The sequence below is a fragment of the Globicephala melas genome, chromosome 5 (assembly GCF_963455315.2).
Source record: "Globicephala melas chromosome 5, mGloMel1.2, whole genome shotgun sequence".
Taxonomy (NCBI): domain Eukaryota; kingdom Metazoa; phylum Chordata; class Mammalia; order Artiodactyla; family Delphinidae; genus Globicephala; species Globicephala melas.
In genome coordinates, this window is record NC_083318.1 from 101588492 (window position 1) to 101603053 (window position 14562).

Sequence of the window (14562 nt, forward strand, 5' to 3'; positions counted from 1 at the left end):
TATTGAGCATGTATATTTGCTAGGTGCTGCTCCAAGCACTTTATATGTGTTGACTAATTTATTCTCACAACAACCCTGTAACTGTATAAATGGAGAAACTGAAGCACAGAAATGTTTTATTTCAAGGGTCGTGTAGCTAGCAAGTGATAGAGCCACATTCTGAACCTAGGCATTGTGCTTTATTTATGAAAGAATTGGTTTTAACAGCAGATAATATATGACTAGTTTCAATCTTTTCGAGAAACTTCTCTGTAAAGATTAAATAAATGTTTTAAAATCTACATTTTACACATTTTAGCCTCTTTTTAATACCCCAAATAGTCTGCCTTACAAAGATTTAGAAATTGTAGATGCATAGGATTAAAAATACTAATTATATAAGGAATGTACATGGTTTGTCGAAGAAAACCCTATAATCCTCCTACCAAGACATTAATATTTAAAATACTGTGATGTTTATCTTTGAAACTTTTTTGTTTTTTACATTGTGTGCATGTGTGTGCCTGTGTGTGTAATGTAAAAATAGCACTGTACTGTTTTCTGCCTTGTTATTTTCATTTTCATTCCATGGTATTAGGAACAACATCCTGAAATATGTGTAAATATTTTAATGACTGTATGATATATTTCTTTGTAGAGCTATAGTTCAACTTACTTAACTTAAACAGCAACTGCTAGACATTTAGCCAATTTCTAAATTTTCACAAAACCAACTCTGCTTTAAATATATTTCTTTATAGCTAACTTTTATTTAGAATCAATAATTATTTTCTTAGTATAAAACTTTAAAAGTGAAATTCCTTGGTCAAAATTTATGTTCATTTTTTAAGGCTCTAATATATAATGCCAGAAAGAGCATAAGCCATTGAAATTGGAAAGAGCGTGAAAGGTCTTCAGTCACTTGGCAGTTGTCCCAGTCTGTTTCTTGACCCGTGTATGGGTCTGTGGAAATGAATATTCATTAGCTAGTGAAGTCTGGCTGTCTCCTTTAGTAAAGAGCTTCTTCAGCAATGAGTCTAACTTAGTAGTTCTCTCTGGAAGGGGCAATGCCTTGGATTTTGTACCTTCCCCCAACCAGTGAACATTTGGCAGTGTCTGGAGACATTTTAGGTTGTCACAATAAGAGATGGTGCTGCTGGGGCTTCCCTGGTAGCGCAGTGGTTGAGAGTCCGCCTGCCGATGCAGGGGACACGGGTTCGTGCCCCAGTCCGGGAAGATCCCACATGCCGTGGAGCGGCTGGGCCCATGAGCCATGGCTGCTGAGCCTGTGCGTCCGGAGCCTGTGCTCCACAACGGGAGAGGCCACAGCAGTGAGAGGCCCGCATACTGCAAAAAAAAAAAAAAAAAAAGAGATGGTGCTGCTGGCACTTAGTAGGTAGAGGCCAGGGAAGATCCTACAGTACACAGAACAACTCTTCACAACAAAGAATGATCTGGCTCAAATGTTACTATTGAAGGTTGAGAAACCGTGGAAATACCCAGGCATAGTCTTGCTGGTGCTCTTGTACTCTATAATGCCATCTTCTTTGTCCCTGGGAACCTGCACACATCCCGTTAACTTCCTTCTAAGGCTGGTAGATAGACTTTCTCAAAACCCCTGCTCTTTGCTAGATGGCCCACCAAGTTCTTGTTTGTTCTTGAAGAGTGCTTCTGTGCCCTAATTCTTGGCTCAGGTGAACTGCCTTGCCAACCTAGGTCTTTCTCATTATGCTTGTACCACTAGGAAAATTTTTTTAAAAATTTTATTACTTTTGGGACTTCCCCAGCGGTCCAGTGGTTAAAACTCCGCATTTCCACTGCAAGGAGCATGGGTTCGATCCCTGGTCGAGGAACTAGGATCCCACATGCTGTGTGGCATGGCCAAAAAAAAAAAGCCAATAAATTTTTATTACTTTTTTTGTTTTTGCGGTACGCAGGCCTCTCACTGTTGTGGCCTCTCCTGTCGCGGAGCACAGGCTCCGGACGCGCAGGCTCAGCGGCCAGGGCTCACGGGCCCAGCCGCTCCGCGGCATGTGGGATCTTCCCGGACCAGGGCACGAACCCGTGTCCCCTGCATCGGCAGGCGGACTATCAACCACTGCGCCACCAGGGAAGCCCAAATTTTTATTACTTTTGAAATAAAAACCCCTTAAGAGTTGTAGTAACAGTAAGACATTGTGCATCACATAACTGATTTGAGCAATAAATGTGTAACCACTTTAGATAATCACTTTAAAGGACGCTGCTTAATTATATACTTTTTAGAAATTTCATTTCTAGCTCATATAGGTCCTGGAAACATGAGACTTGAATGGATTTCTCTACTGATTCTGAGTTCCTTTACCTAAAACAATCTGTGAGGTGATGACTTGGACTCAAAATTAAGGCTTACTCTAATGTGATCATGGTGGCATGGTAAAGGAAATCAAGAATTTTGAATTCGGAACCAGACTTTCCTCTGGATTTTAGTTACAATGGTACATATTCTTTTACATATCAGTGCTCTGTTTTGAACTCAGTGCTTCTCCCCTGAGAGATAACTTTGGGTTACTGTATCAATGGATATATATATTAAGTTTAAGTGTGTGCTTTTATGTGCTTAACTTTGTGTTAGGTATTCTTGGGAGATTTGGGGAGTCATTTAAATTAAAATAAGGCAATTAAGTCTTGTTGGGGAGGGGAATTTTTCTGCCTGGAGTAACATCTGTATAATAAAAGAGAGTAGGTCTTTGTTTAAATCTCTGGTTCTCAGAAGCTACCGTTCTCTGCTGGTCAGAGCCACCCCTTTAACATTAGAGGTACACTTGGCCCTTTCAACTCCCACCAGAGTCTGATTTCTGACACTTGGGTAGTGTCCTCTTCTCTAGAAGAGGTTCTCAGTAATTCTGAGTCTGAGAATCAGTTATGAAGGAGGGCTAAGTACATTTCTGAGGTTCGTGCAAGGAAGACAGGATTATTATCAGGAGACTGGCTTATGGTCTTTTATTTACCTCTGACTAGCTGTGCGACCTAGCCCAGTTTCCTAATCCATTCATTCATCCTCAAAGAGTTCGTTCTATTAAGTCAAATAGAACCTTTCAGCTGTAGCATTTTTGATTCTGCATTCATTTCAGTTCAGCCCCAAAGCTTACAGTCTCATGAAAAATGTATGAGTCTACATACTTATAACAGTAGAGGGAAATAAAGTTGGGTAAGTACAATTTGACCACCATGTGAAAAACCTTGGAAACTATATAAAAGAGTTTGGACTTACTGTTGGCATTTTAGGTCTTGTGTGGACATGATCAAAGGGATATTTGAGGAAGAGTAGTTAGGGGTATCTAGGCTATATAGGAGAGTGATTGAAAGCAGGGAGTGTAATCAGTATTCGATAAATGGATGAAATCAGCTAATATTTCTGTTACAGAGAGGAGAACGAGGGCTTGTGCTTAGAATACAGTGCATATATGCTACTATACGTTGGGTCAAAATCTCTTGTGATATAATTTAAATGTTAGCATTTGAATTAGTAGAAATCAGAAAATTATTTAAAAACTTTACTGTGAGTATAATGTAAAATGAGTGTAGAATGAATAAACTCAGAGGGCAGCAGTTTTAGATTCAGAAAGCATCATGCTTCTATAGGTGTTGTTAGAACGATCTGAGGTGTTTCATACAGTGGCTGCTGACATTTCTTATGACGTAGCCACATAAAGAGTGAAAATATTTGTAAGGTACACTGGGGGTGAAGTGTGAGGCTCCTGCGGTGATGGAGGGCAGGCAGATGGGCTCCCCAGGCTCTTACTGACAGCAGAGGGTCGAGGAGGTCAATTCTCAGTCTACCGGGGACCAGCCAGGTGTGCCTCAGGGAAGCTGTGCTCTAAGCACCAGCAGAGGCCCAAGGAGAAGAGAATACTTTTCTGCGAAAGGCTCTGTCCTCGCAGGAAAGCAGGCAGCACACGCTGAGCAACAGAAAGAACTGACCTTCAGTCTGGCCTTACCCTCAATGACGGACCTCCCCACACCTTCCTCATTTCCTTGAAATCATGGTGCTTTCCAGTTTCAGTTCCGCATTTTCCTTTCTTTACTTTTTCTCACTGCAAGGCCGTGCTCTCTGTTCTACACCACCTTAAAATCCGTACTCTTTTTATCCACCACACAGAAGGACAGACACCCTTTGGGAGGGCTGTGCACCTGGCCCCTCCTTCCCACCTGAGTGGCCCCGGGCGGACACGTGCGCACACCTGCGTTGGCCACCTCACCTCCCAGCCTCGCGATTCATCCTGTTCACATGGAGCAAAAACTAGTTCTTTTCTTCGGCTAACAGGATTTTTACATTTCCTTTAGCTCTCAGTGAGTGAGCGAATGCTATTGGTTTGTTTGGTTGGTTTGCGTTGTTGTTATTGTATAAGGTAAAGTATAGGGGATTCCTAAAATATAGTTAAGGGAAACCTGTAAGTCTGGCAACTCATTACTGTAACAACACACAGAAATTTAAGAACACGTTAATGCTAACTCTACAAATATTTCCTTTTTAGGTGGAAAAACTGGTGGATTCGTGGAATCCTTACTCTAACTATGATTTCATTGTTTTTCCTGATCATCTATATGGGATCCTTTATGCTGATGCTTCTTGTAAGTGTTTGCCCAAGTGTCTCTTGCTTTGTTTTTCAGCACTGATATTGAAGTAAATTTGAGCATGTCATGAAAAAGAAGGTGGTTCAAGACTTGACAGCAACAAATTTAGCTCCTTTAAGCATCTTCTGGTTCATGAAATGACCTGGACTAATCTTTTCCATTTGCAAATTGGCCATTCAGTGTGTATCAAGTATACGTGATATTCAGTAGATACACAACTTTGTGTCAGACATTGCACCAAGCATTAGGTAGAACAGAAACACACGACTTCAACGTATATGACTGTTAGCTAGATCCCTGACTTCAGGGGACTCATTCTAATGGCAGAGACATGTAAGTAACCATATGAATAAATGGTGTAGTAAATGAGTGGAATAAACCCCATGATAGATCTTGTTGGAAGAGCACAGCAAAAAAATGACCTCATCCAGTGTGAGAGAGAGATGAGGGAAGACTTCCAGAGGAGGTGATGTGAAAGCTGAGTCATAAAGAAGCACTGGATGGGGGAGGGCATTCCAAGTTGGGGATATCAGGGGCAGGGGTGTAGTAAGGAGAGATTGTGGTCCGTTGGGGGGTTTGTGAGTTATACATGTGGAGAGTGTCTAGGGATGAGACTAGAGAGGCAAGCAAAAACCATTCTGGGAGTTGGATTTTGTTGTATATGGGAAGCCCAACAAGTTATGAAGTCAGACACATTTTTTCAGCTTTGTAATTCATTCATTTAACACATGCTTCAGGATGCCTGCTACATGCCAGGCAGTTCTGGGGAATGATGCAGTCATGCTGAGAAAAATGCACCTGTGTCTGCCCTCATGGAGCTTACTGTCTACATATTAAAGAACTGATCAGATATGTAATCATAAACTGCAGTAAGCATTTGAAAACAAGAATTGGATGCTATGAGAGCAAAGGGGGGGAGCCAGGAGACTTTCCAGACTTTATCCAGTGCCCAGCATCTGCACTGCGGTCTTGAAAGTTGAGTAGGATTCACTGGGGTGAAGGGAGACCTTGGAGGAAGGATTTTGCTTTTTGCGGTACGCGGGCCTCTCACTGTTGTGGCCTCTCCCGTTGCGGAGCACAGGCTCCGGATGCGCAGGCTCAGCGGCCATGGCTCATGGGCCCAGCCGCTCTGCGGCATGTGGGATCTTCCCGGACCGGGGCACGAACCCATGTCCCCTGCATTGGCAGGCGGACTCTCGACCACTGCGCCACCAGGGAAGCCCCTGGAGGAAGGATTTTCACAGCAAACGATTCCCTGTGTATAAAAGCCTTTATATCTAAAGACGTATGAAACACTTGAAGCCCAAAGTGATAGAAGTAAGAAGGAGAAATACATTCATGACAAACATCACGCATTTCCTGGGTGCTGAACATGGTTTAGCAGTGAACAGCGAGGGCCTGCTCTCGGGGATATGTACAGTGTCCCTCCTTTTTATTATTTGTCTTCATCCATCGCAATTGTATTTATGATGTTTATGTTAAGGGAACATGAATGGATATACACACACTTGGTGCTCAATTGATACTACCTTTATGTGTTTTAAGGTATTATTTACATTCACAACCCTGACTAGGTCATTTATATTTTGAGAAGTACATTTTGTACCTAGCTTGCATTTGCCTTATAATATCAGCACTCAAAAATGACGAATTCAAGAGAGTTTTATTAAAAACTTACTTCTAGCAAATGATAGTTACTATTTTAAGATGGAACTCATACTCATATTCCTTAAAATAAAAGGAGTTTTTTCCCTCCAACCTTCTATTTATAGTGCTTTAATTGTTGCAGTCACAGCTTGGAATCACGCTTTCTAAGTGATGGAGTTGCTAAAGCGTATTTTGATTTAAAGGTAGATGTGAACATATAAAAGATATGAGGTTCCCCCACCCCTTCCTGGAACTCCTATAATAACTGTTTTAATTCACATTATTTAACTTATTTTTAAATAGTGCATTAGTTTTTTTCCCATTGTGAGAGTTATAAAAGTATATTGAAATTACTTTGGAAAAGAGATAATTAAAAAAAAAATCACCCCAACCCTATCATCAACCACCACAACTCAATTAATACTGCCATTTGATGTATTTCCTTTCATCTTTTTTTTCTTTTAAAAACCATGATTGTAATTATAGTGTGACTAAAATTTTGTATCCTTTTTAAACTAAATATTGAATGTTTTGTGTTGCTCCACGGTCTTTATAGCCATCAACTTTAATACCTTCATCTACTCAATGAAATGTAGTACATCATAAGTTATTTAGAGCAGCGTGTTATTTTTAGACATTCAGGTTATAGTCTGGTTTTTATTTATTGTGAATAACATTATCCTAAACATATTAGAATATAAAGCTTTTTCATATGCAGGATTATTTTCTTCAAATAGATTCCTAGAGTGAAAATAGGCACTTTTATTTGGATAACACATAGTTCCAGCTCAACATATCTAAATCTGAACTTCTGTTCTATCGCCAGCCATTCTGCATAACTCTGTCTACTTTTCCAAGCCTTCCCTGGTGTTGTCCTGCGTTTCCCTCTCTCCCTTAGCTCCCCAGTTTCCTCAAGCACCAAATCCAGTCAGTTCTACCTCCTTGATGTCTCTCATTCCTTATACTCCACCCTCTTCTGGCACTTATCCATACTCATCTGGATGGTGGTATCTTGCCTGCCTTACTGTCTCTTCTCTTGCTGCTTCTCCAGTCAGTTCTTTCTACCTCTGTTATCCCCAGAAATTCACGTCTGATCACGTCCTTTCATGATCGGCACCAACTCCTTTGTGCAGCCTTTCATGCTGTTTCCTGTGGTGCTGTGACCAGACTCATCTCTCTCTACTTCTCACCCCAGCTTTGTGTTCCAGCAGCTCTGGACTACTTGTAGTTCCCTTAACATCCTCCTCCTCTCCTATGTACATGACTCTGTACATCCTTCTCCTTCACCCCAACTGGGCCCATCCCCACCCTTACCACAGGTTTTTTGTCTGCCTGTGCTTATATCCATGTGGCTGTTTCCATGTAGCTGGTAAGCTATAAGTGACAACCATATACATGGATGTGTGTGATATTAAAAATTCTTTTTTTCTTCTTTCAGTGAAACACCATATATAGTGCTAATGGTTGCTCTTGAACAAATGTATTCATAGAAGTAGCATCAGTTCATTTGATATTCTAAAAGCCCTTGGTTCTATAAATAACATGACTTTGCCATTTTATCTTAACATCTAGCATTGTCCCCATTCTCGGATTATTATTGTTAAAAAAATGACTTGATGTTACACACAAAGGCTATTTGAAGGACAGTATTTAAATTTCCTCTTGTGTTTATAATATAACACATTTATGAGTTTTTCTTAAAAGAACTATTTGTAATAGTTAGGCATAATATTTTCTTACTGTATGGCTGAGGGGACACAACTACTTCTTTTAAGTATGTCATTGGACATGTACTAGGTATAGTGGGAAAAAATAGCTTAAGAATATCCTGGGTAGTAGGATTGGGAAAGCTGGTTTGTGGCGATCTCAAAAAGAAATCCCAAAGTATATTCTTTGGCAGACTTTGGTTAGCTCTTTCTGTAAAGGACCAGATTGTTGTATTTTAGGCTTTAAGGAGCCACATATGTGTCTGTCATATAATCTTTGTTTTTTATTTTTAACTCTTTAAAAATATAAAATCCAGGGTCTTCCCTGGTGGCGCAGTGGTTGAGAGTCCGCCTGCCGATGCAGGGGACACGGGTTCGTGCCCCGGTCCGGGAAGATCCCACATGCCGCAGAGTGGCTGGGCCCATGAGCCATGGCCGTTGAGCCTGTGCGTCCGGAGCCTGTGCTCCGCAACGGAAGAGGTCACAACAGTGAGAGGCCCGCGTACCGCAAAAAAAAAAAAAAAAAAAAAAAAAAAAATATATATATATATATATATAAAATCCATTCTTAACTCCAGGGTTGTACAAAAACAAGCCCTTGGGTATATTCTCTAGAGGTTGAAAAAGTCTGCTATATTCACAAAGCTGTTAGTTTACGGTGATGAGTGTTCAGCTTGCCATTTGCTCTTTGAGTCTTGGAATTGTCTTAAGCCAAACACTGGATATGATGCTACAGTCTCAGAAATTACCTTTACCCAGATTGGTGGATTTAGCAGTTTGAAGGACAGCTACATAGACCATCAAAAAGGGATTCTTGAATATAAACCCATTTACTAGGCATGTGTATTGGACACTATTCAGAGAGAACCGCATGGACTCACTTGACTGGCCAGTGGGGCTGCAGATGTAGAAGGCTGCTTATAATTTGTCAAGGAAGCACTGCTTGGGTTGATCAGAGATGTGTGTAGCTGGCTATGGGAGAGTTGGCATGGAGGGAAGAATGAAAAGCTCATGCCCAAACCCCTGGGTGACTGGGTAAAGATATTTTAGCCATTTGTCCTGATAGTATCTTTATCCTTGGCAAGAATACCAGGTTGAACGGTTAAAAATATATACAAGCAAACTTTCACTTATGATCATTTTCCTAGGATAACTCAAGAAACAAATGGACAGAAAGACCATCCATCTTGAGATGGACAACCACAAGAAATGAAGCAATAATTAGGGATAAAGCCTAGTCAGCTGTGATCCCAATCAGACTACACCCCTCAAACTCTAAACTACAATGCCACCTCCTACCCCGGGAAGGATCTCTCAAACTTTTTGAATAAAACATTGTTTTGCTTGCCTCTTTGGGATATCACTTGATTATAGAGAAGTTGAATATTGAATTTTTGCTGCTGATATTTAGACTAACTAAAAGTGGGTAGGCTGAAGATTTTTAAAATACATGTGACAACAAGCTACTTATTAAATAACTAACCATAAATGTAAATATTGAGAAATGTATGTTAATGTTTTCTCTTGGTTTCAGGTTCTAGGCATCCAAGTGAAATGCTTCCATGAAATTATCACTATAGGTTACAGAGTCTATCGTTCTTATGACCTACCTTGGTTTAGAACACTAAGCTGGTAAGTGACTTAAAACTGTTTCAGATATGAAAATCTGATTCTTTTCTGAAGTTTGTAAGGAAGCATCCTGATCAATCAGTATCTACATGGTTGACCTTATAGATTGATTTTAAATAAATATAAAAAAGAATGAAATTGAATTTTGAAAGAAGGAAATTACCTTTAACTCTCCCATTTCAACACAACTATTTTCATATCTCATCTTTCACTCTTTGTAGAGATACCTGATTTAAATTGAATATAAACATTATTCTTGTGCCCTTTTTAAAAACCTCAGCATTATATTCGACACATTTTTATATCCTTTATAATTACAATTTTAACAGAAAGTTTCATTTTGTAAAATGTTATGAATATGTGTAATCTTTTGCCTTATTTCCCCTCAGTTGATATGAGACCACACACAAAATTTGATATTTCTACAAAGACTTGAAGATGAGATATGAAAATAGTTTGGGGTTTTTTTGTTTTGTTTTGTCTTTTTTTTTTTTTTTTTTGAGTGATCAGTGGTTTATTCAGAACGGGAAAGCCCAAGCTGAATGTCTGTCTCCCTCCTCCCCTCCCATCCACCCCTGCAGGCTGGCCCACCTTCTCCAAAGCCCCCATAGGCCCCAGGATGCCGTTGGGGGGTAGGGGGCAGGGCAGTGAGAGGAGGGATGACCTCACCTTTGCTGCTTCTGGTTTGGTCTCCTCCAGGCCCTGGGCCCTGTGACATGCAACAAGGAGGGTAGTCAGAGGGATGAGGAAGACTCTGGGGTCAGTGCGTAAGGCACCCTGCCAAATATTTCAGGGCAGTTACCAGCCTCTGAAATATTGTATATGTACAGATGCATGTAAAATTAGTAAATAAAAATCACCAAATAATTTTAATATTTAAAGCTTTATATATTTTTAAAACTTTCTAGGTTTCTTAGTTATCAGGACCTTGACCATGAAACATGATAATATGATAGTTCATAATTAACCTAACAGGCCATGTCTTTGAATATAGTTGTTTGATTAGTATCAGCCAGAGGGGCCAGTGTCTTATTATAACAAACGTATCACTTTTTGGGTTTACAGTAGTCAAAAACAGTTTCTTGGTTTTGTTAACACTTAATTTTTCCTTCTGGAAAGTTTCTTCATGAGTGGCAGTGTGTACAGGGAGTGTTAGGTAGATTAAGTAGTCGGAGAGTAATTAAAAGCTAAACTGTGCAGGATTGATTTTAAGTGTAGGGGGAAGAAAAAGGTAGGTCAAGATGGGCTCCAGTGATTGTAGAGGCTTCTTGGAGAAGGTGAGAGAGAAACTGTTACTTGAAATAAAGACAGGCTTTGGCTAGAGAAGAGTGTTCTGGGTTGGGGAAGCAGCATCCATCAGGTTTCAGATGCGGGACAGAGGAGGCATGTGCCACAGATGGTGAGATCTTCCTGGCCCTCCTGAGCAGAAGGTGTATATTTATTAGGAAGTAGTGGCCAAAAAGTTGGATTGGTGGCTGGAGTAGGCTTTGACAGCCTTACAGAGGCGACACAGACAGTTTCCATTGTAGGAGAGAGAAAAATGGTAATACAGCTGATAAAAATTAAAATACTTCCCTTTGGGAACAGTAGGGTCTAATTCCATTCATGAGAACCAGAGGGAAACCACCCCTTTCGTCTTCTACTGCCCTCCTGGCTGCCTAGGACTCTGCCCTTCTAAGGAGGATTCCGGGAGGAACCCTAAGGCAGTGTTTCTCAGCCTTTTTTTCTGGCTCACACATGCTCCCATCAGCAAAATCTCATGGGTTCAACTTCTCCCCGGGGACAAAGATATACCAGAACTGGGAGAAGGGATAGGCCATTTATCAAGTTTTTAAAGTTTTTCCAGAGATTTTTACCCGCTGCTAGCTCCGTTCCCCACAGCTACCCTTTTTGAGTCACTGCTCAACTAGAGTGCATCTGGAGCATTGAGAAGAGGGGGCAAGACCCCAGTATGTGCAGGGCAGGAGGGTGAGGTTAGAGGTCAAATTACCTCTACCTTCTTTTCCTGTTGATCTTCCCTAGGGCAGGTGGGAATTTGGCTTAGGATCTTTACAAAGCATTAGACCTGTGAGTAGCTGGGAGTGAATTTTCATTATAAACTTAATGCTGTGTGTGTGTGTGTCTGAGAGTGTATGAGAGTGAGTGTATGTCTAGTATTTTCTACAATGTTTCCTAATTATCTGTTTCTGGCATTTAGATATTGAGCTAAATAAAGGCATGAACTATTCAGTAAGTTTTTATTGACTGATAAGTTTGAAATTAAGTTTAAAACAGGAAAAAAAGCATTTGGTGGAATATATCATGAACTGGTCTTCTCGACTTGGTTCTGAACTTTTTGTCATCATCAAACTGTAGAAAATAGTTTTGTTGAGTTTGAGGAGGAAAAAATTCAAATCTAAAGAAGCTAATTGTTTTAAAATTATAGGTACTTTCTACTGTGTGTAAACTACTTTTTCTATGGAGAGACTGTAGCTGATTATTTTGCTACATTTGTTCAAAGAGAAGAGCAACTTCAGTTCCTCATTCGCTACCACAGATTTATATCATTTGCCCTCTATCTGGCAGGTAAGTTAAGGAAAAGTCTTCATTGATATGTAGCCAATATATGTTACATGCTTATTTTTATTTAAATTTATAACATCCTTTATTTGTTACATTTTAATCCAGCTTCTCTTTGTAAAAAGTCTCATATATAAAGCTATTTCTTTCATCACAGTCTTAAGCAGTAGTCACTCCCTAATGGTGGTTTAAAAAAAAGTACTTGCTTAATAGTCACTCCATATATTTGAAAATTTTCTTCACAAATTATAGTAAAGGCACTTTTAAATATATGGGTTATTTACCAAGTATAATTTACAAAGAAACTTTCACATATGTATTGCTTTATTTGTTCCTAGGAAATAGAGTTTTCATATAGAATTATTCGGGGTACTTAGTTTTCCTGACATGGTTTATTATATGTTCATTTATATATATATATATATATAAAATATACATATTTGTTTATAGTAGGCTATGCCACATGTTTTTATGATTTTAGATTAAGAATCAGATAGTTAGGATAACATTAGAATTAATAGATTTGTTTTCCATTAAAGTTTACCAATCATAAAAGAAATTTCTAAGAAATTGATTTAGATATGTACCATTTAAAAATCAGATTGCCAGTATGAATCCTGGTTCCACCCTTTACTAGCTGAATAAACCTTGGGAAATTTAATTAATTTACCTGTGCCTCAGTTTCTTTGTCAAGCACTTAGAACAGTACCTGGTACTATTTAAGTATTTATCATTATCATTATTTCCACTTTTAAAGGAGGAAATGAAATTTATTTGTGAGTTTTCACTTTAGCTTTTAATAGTTACTGTTTTAGCTCTTAGGAGTTTCTCATAAATAAATTCTTCTCCAGTTAATACAATTCTGGAAACTGAATACAATATGGATGACTTCCATTTCTCATTAAACAAAAAATATACAGAATATGTGGGGAAGAATGTCCAGTCCTTTAAAAGTATGTCATTTATATTCAGTAATTATGATCTTTTTCATGGTGTTCAATTTTAATAAACATCCCTGCAGATCTTGGTCTCTATTTTATTTCTGATTCTAGGAAGCCAGAGAATGAAATACAATCTGAAATGATAATGGTAATTTTCAGAGAATCATTTTTGGGGCAGGGGAACCTACATTTTCCAAAGAAATTGCCGTTTTACATTCAGGTTTTTTGTTAAGTCCAGTTTTCTCAGTCCATTACTTAATTTTTTAAAATTATAAATGATATGTCTAACATACATTCTTGGAAATAGATATTGAATGTAGGTATCTTCATTCTTGGAAATAGATATTGAAAAGTATTTTTGTTCTTTCAAGGGCAAAAGAAGTTATTCATTCTAAGGTAGCTATTTCATTTTAAATTCTAATCAGTTTAGAAGAATCATGATTATTAGAGAGATTAATTATGACTGCTAACAGCTAAAATTTTGGAGAATAATATGCTTGACTCTGATTTTACGTTCATTAAACATCATCTGTGACATTTTTTTTCATGGTAGAAAGAAATTTTGCATAGTTTCTCTTATCAAACAAACACGTTTGATTCATTTTGTTAAATGTAAGGTAAATTCTGGGATGGATTCTTTACTATTACAGGAGAGAAGCATACTGTACCTTCTTAGTCTATATTTTTACAGGCAAGACTTCTTATTAGCAAGAAAAGTGTCTGTAATAACAATAACTTTATTTCATATATAATTCTTATAATTACTTAATAGTAAAATTGTGATTAATTAAAATATAAATCATTAACATATGTGCATTAGTTAAAAAATCTGATATGTCAAAAGAATCTGATAATGTTATTGTTAATGTAAACAATAACCCTGCACCCCAACACTTGCAGATTGTTTTCATTTTTCTAAGTAATACGCCTATTTCTTAATTTATTTAGGCATTATCTATTGACTTCCTGTAATAACCTCTGTCTCTTCTCCATACTCAGTTTTTTATTGTCATTATTTATATTATTAAATAGGTACCTAAAATATCACTTTCTGTAGAGCCAGATAGTATCTTTGATTACATTTCCATTCTTTTACGATTTTTTGCTTTTCCTGCCCTTAATAGCTGCTCTTTACCTTTTCTTTTCCACCTTCATAAATTTCTGTGTAGGAATCCTTAATTTTCCTTTTGAGTCTGTCCCACGTCTGTTGGTCATTTTTTCAGATGTTCACAGAAATCAGAGAGTTCATTAGTTCCCGTTTTTCCTGGTGACCTTTATCCCAGGGACGTCTGGGCTCCTGTTCCTGTTTGGACTGGCTGCTTGTAGGCCTGCTGTCAGCTGTCCCCTCATGATTTGGCTTTTCCTGTGTCTTCCAATTTCTAGGATAACACCCTCATTCTGCTGCAGCATAGCCTCTAATAGTTTCCTATGAAATGTGCTTAGAAGGTAAATATTTTATGTTCATACATTTCTAATAATATCTT

General features: G+C 38.5%; 1 protein-coding gene across 2 annotated transcripts in view; it reads left to right on the top strand.

The window, feature by feature from the left end:
• Positions 1-14562, top strand: part of CDS1 (CDP-diacylglycerol synthase 1) — a 69175-nt gene that overhangs the window by 25387 nt on the left and 29226 nt on the right. For both annotated transcript variants that reach the window (XM_030847083.3, XM_070045601.1), the window contains exons 3-5: positions 4497-4593; positions 9484-9581; positions 12004-12143. In XM_030847083.3, the coding sequence (XP_030702943.1) occupies positions 4497-4593; positions 9484-9581; positions 12004-12143 (335 nt within the window). The remainder of the gene's footprint in view (positions 1-4496; positions 4594-9483; positions 9582-12003; positions 12144-14562) is intronic.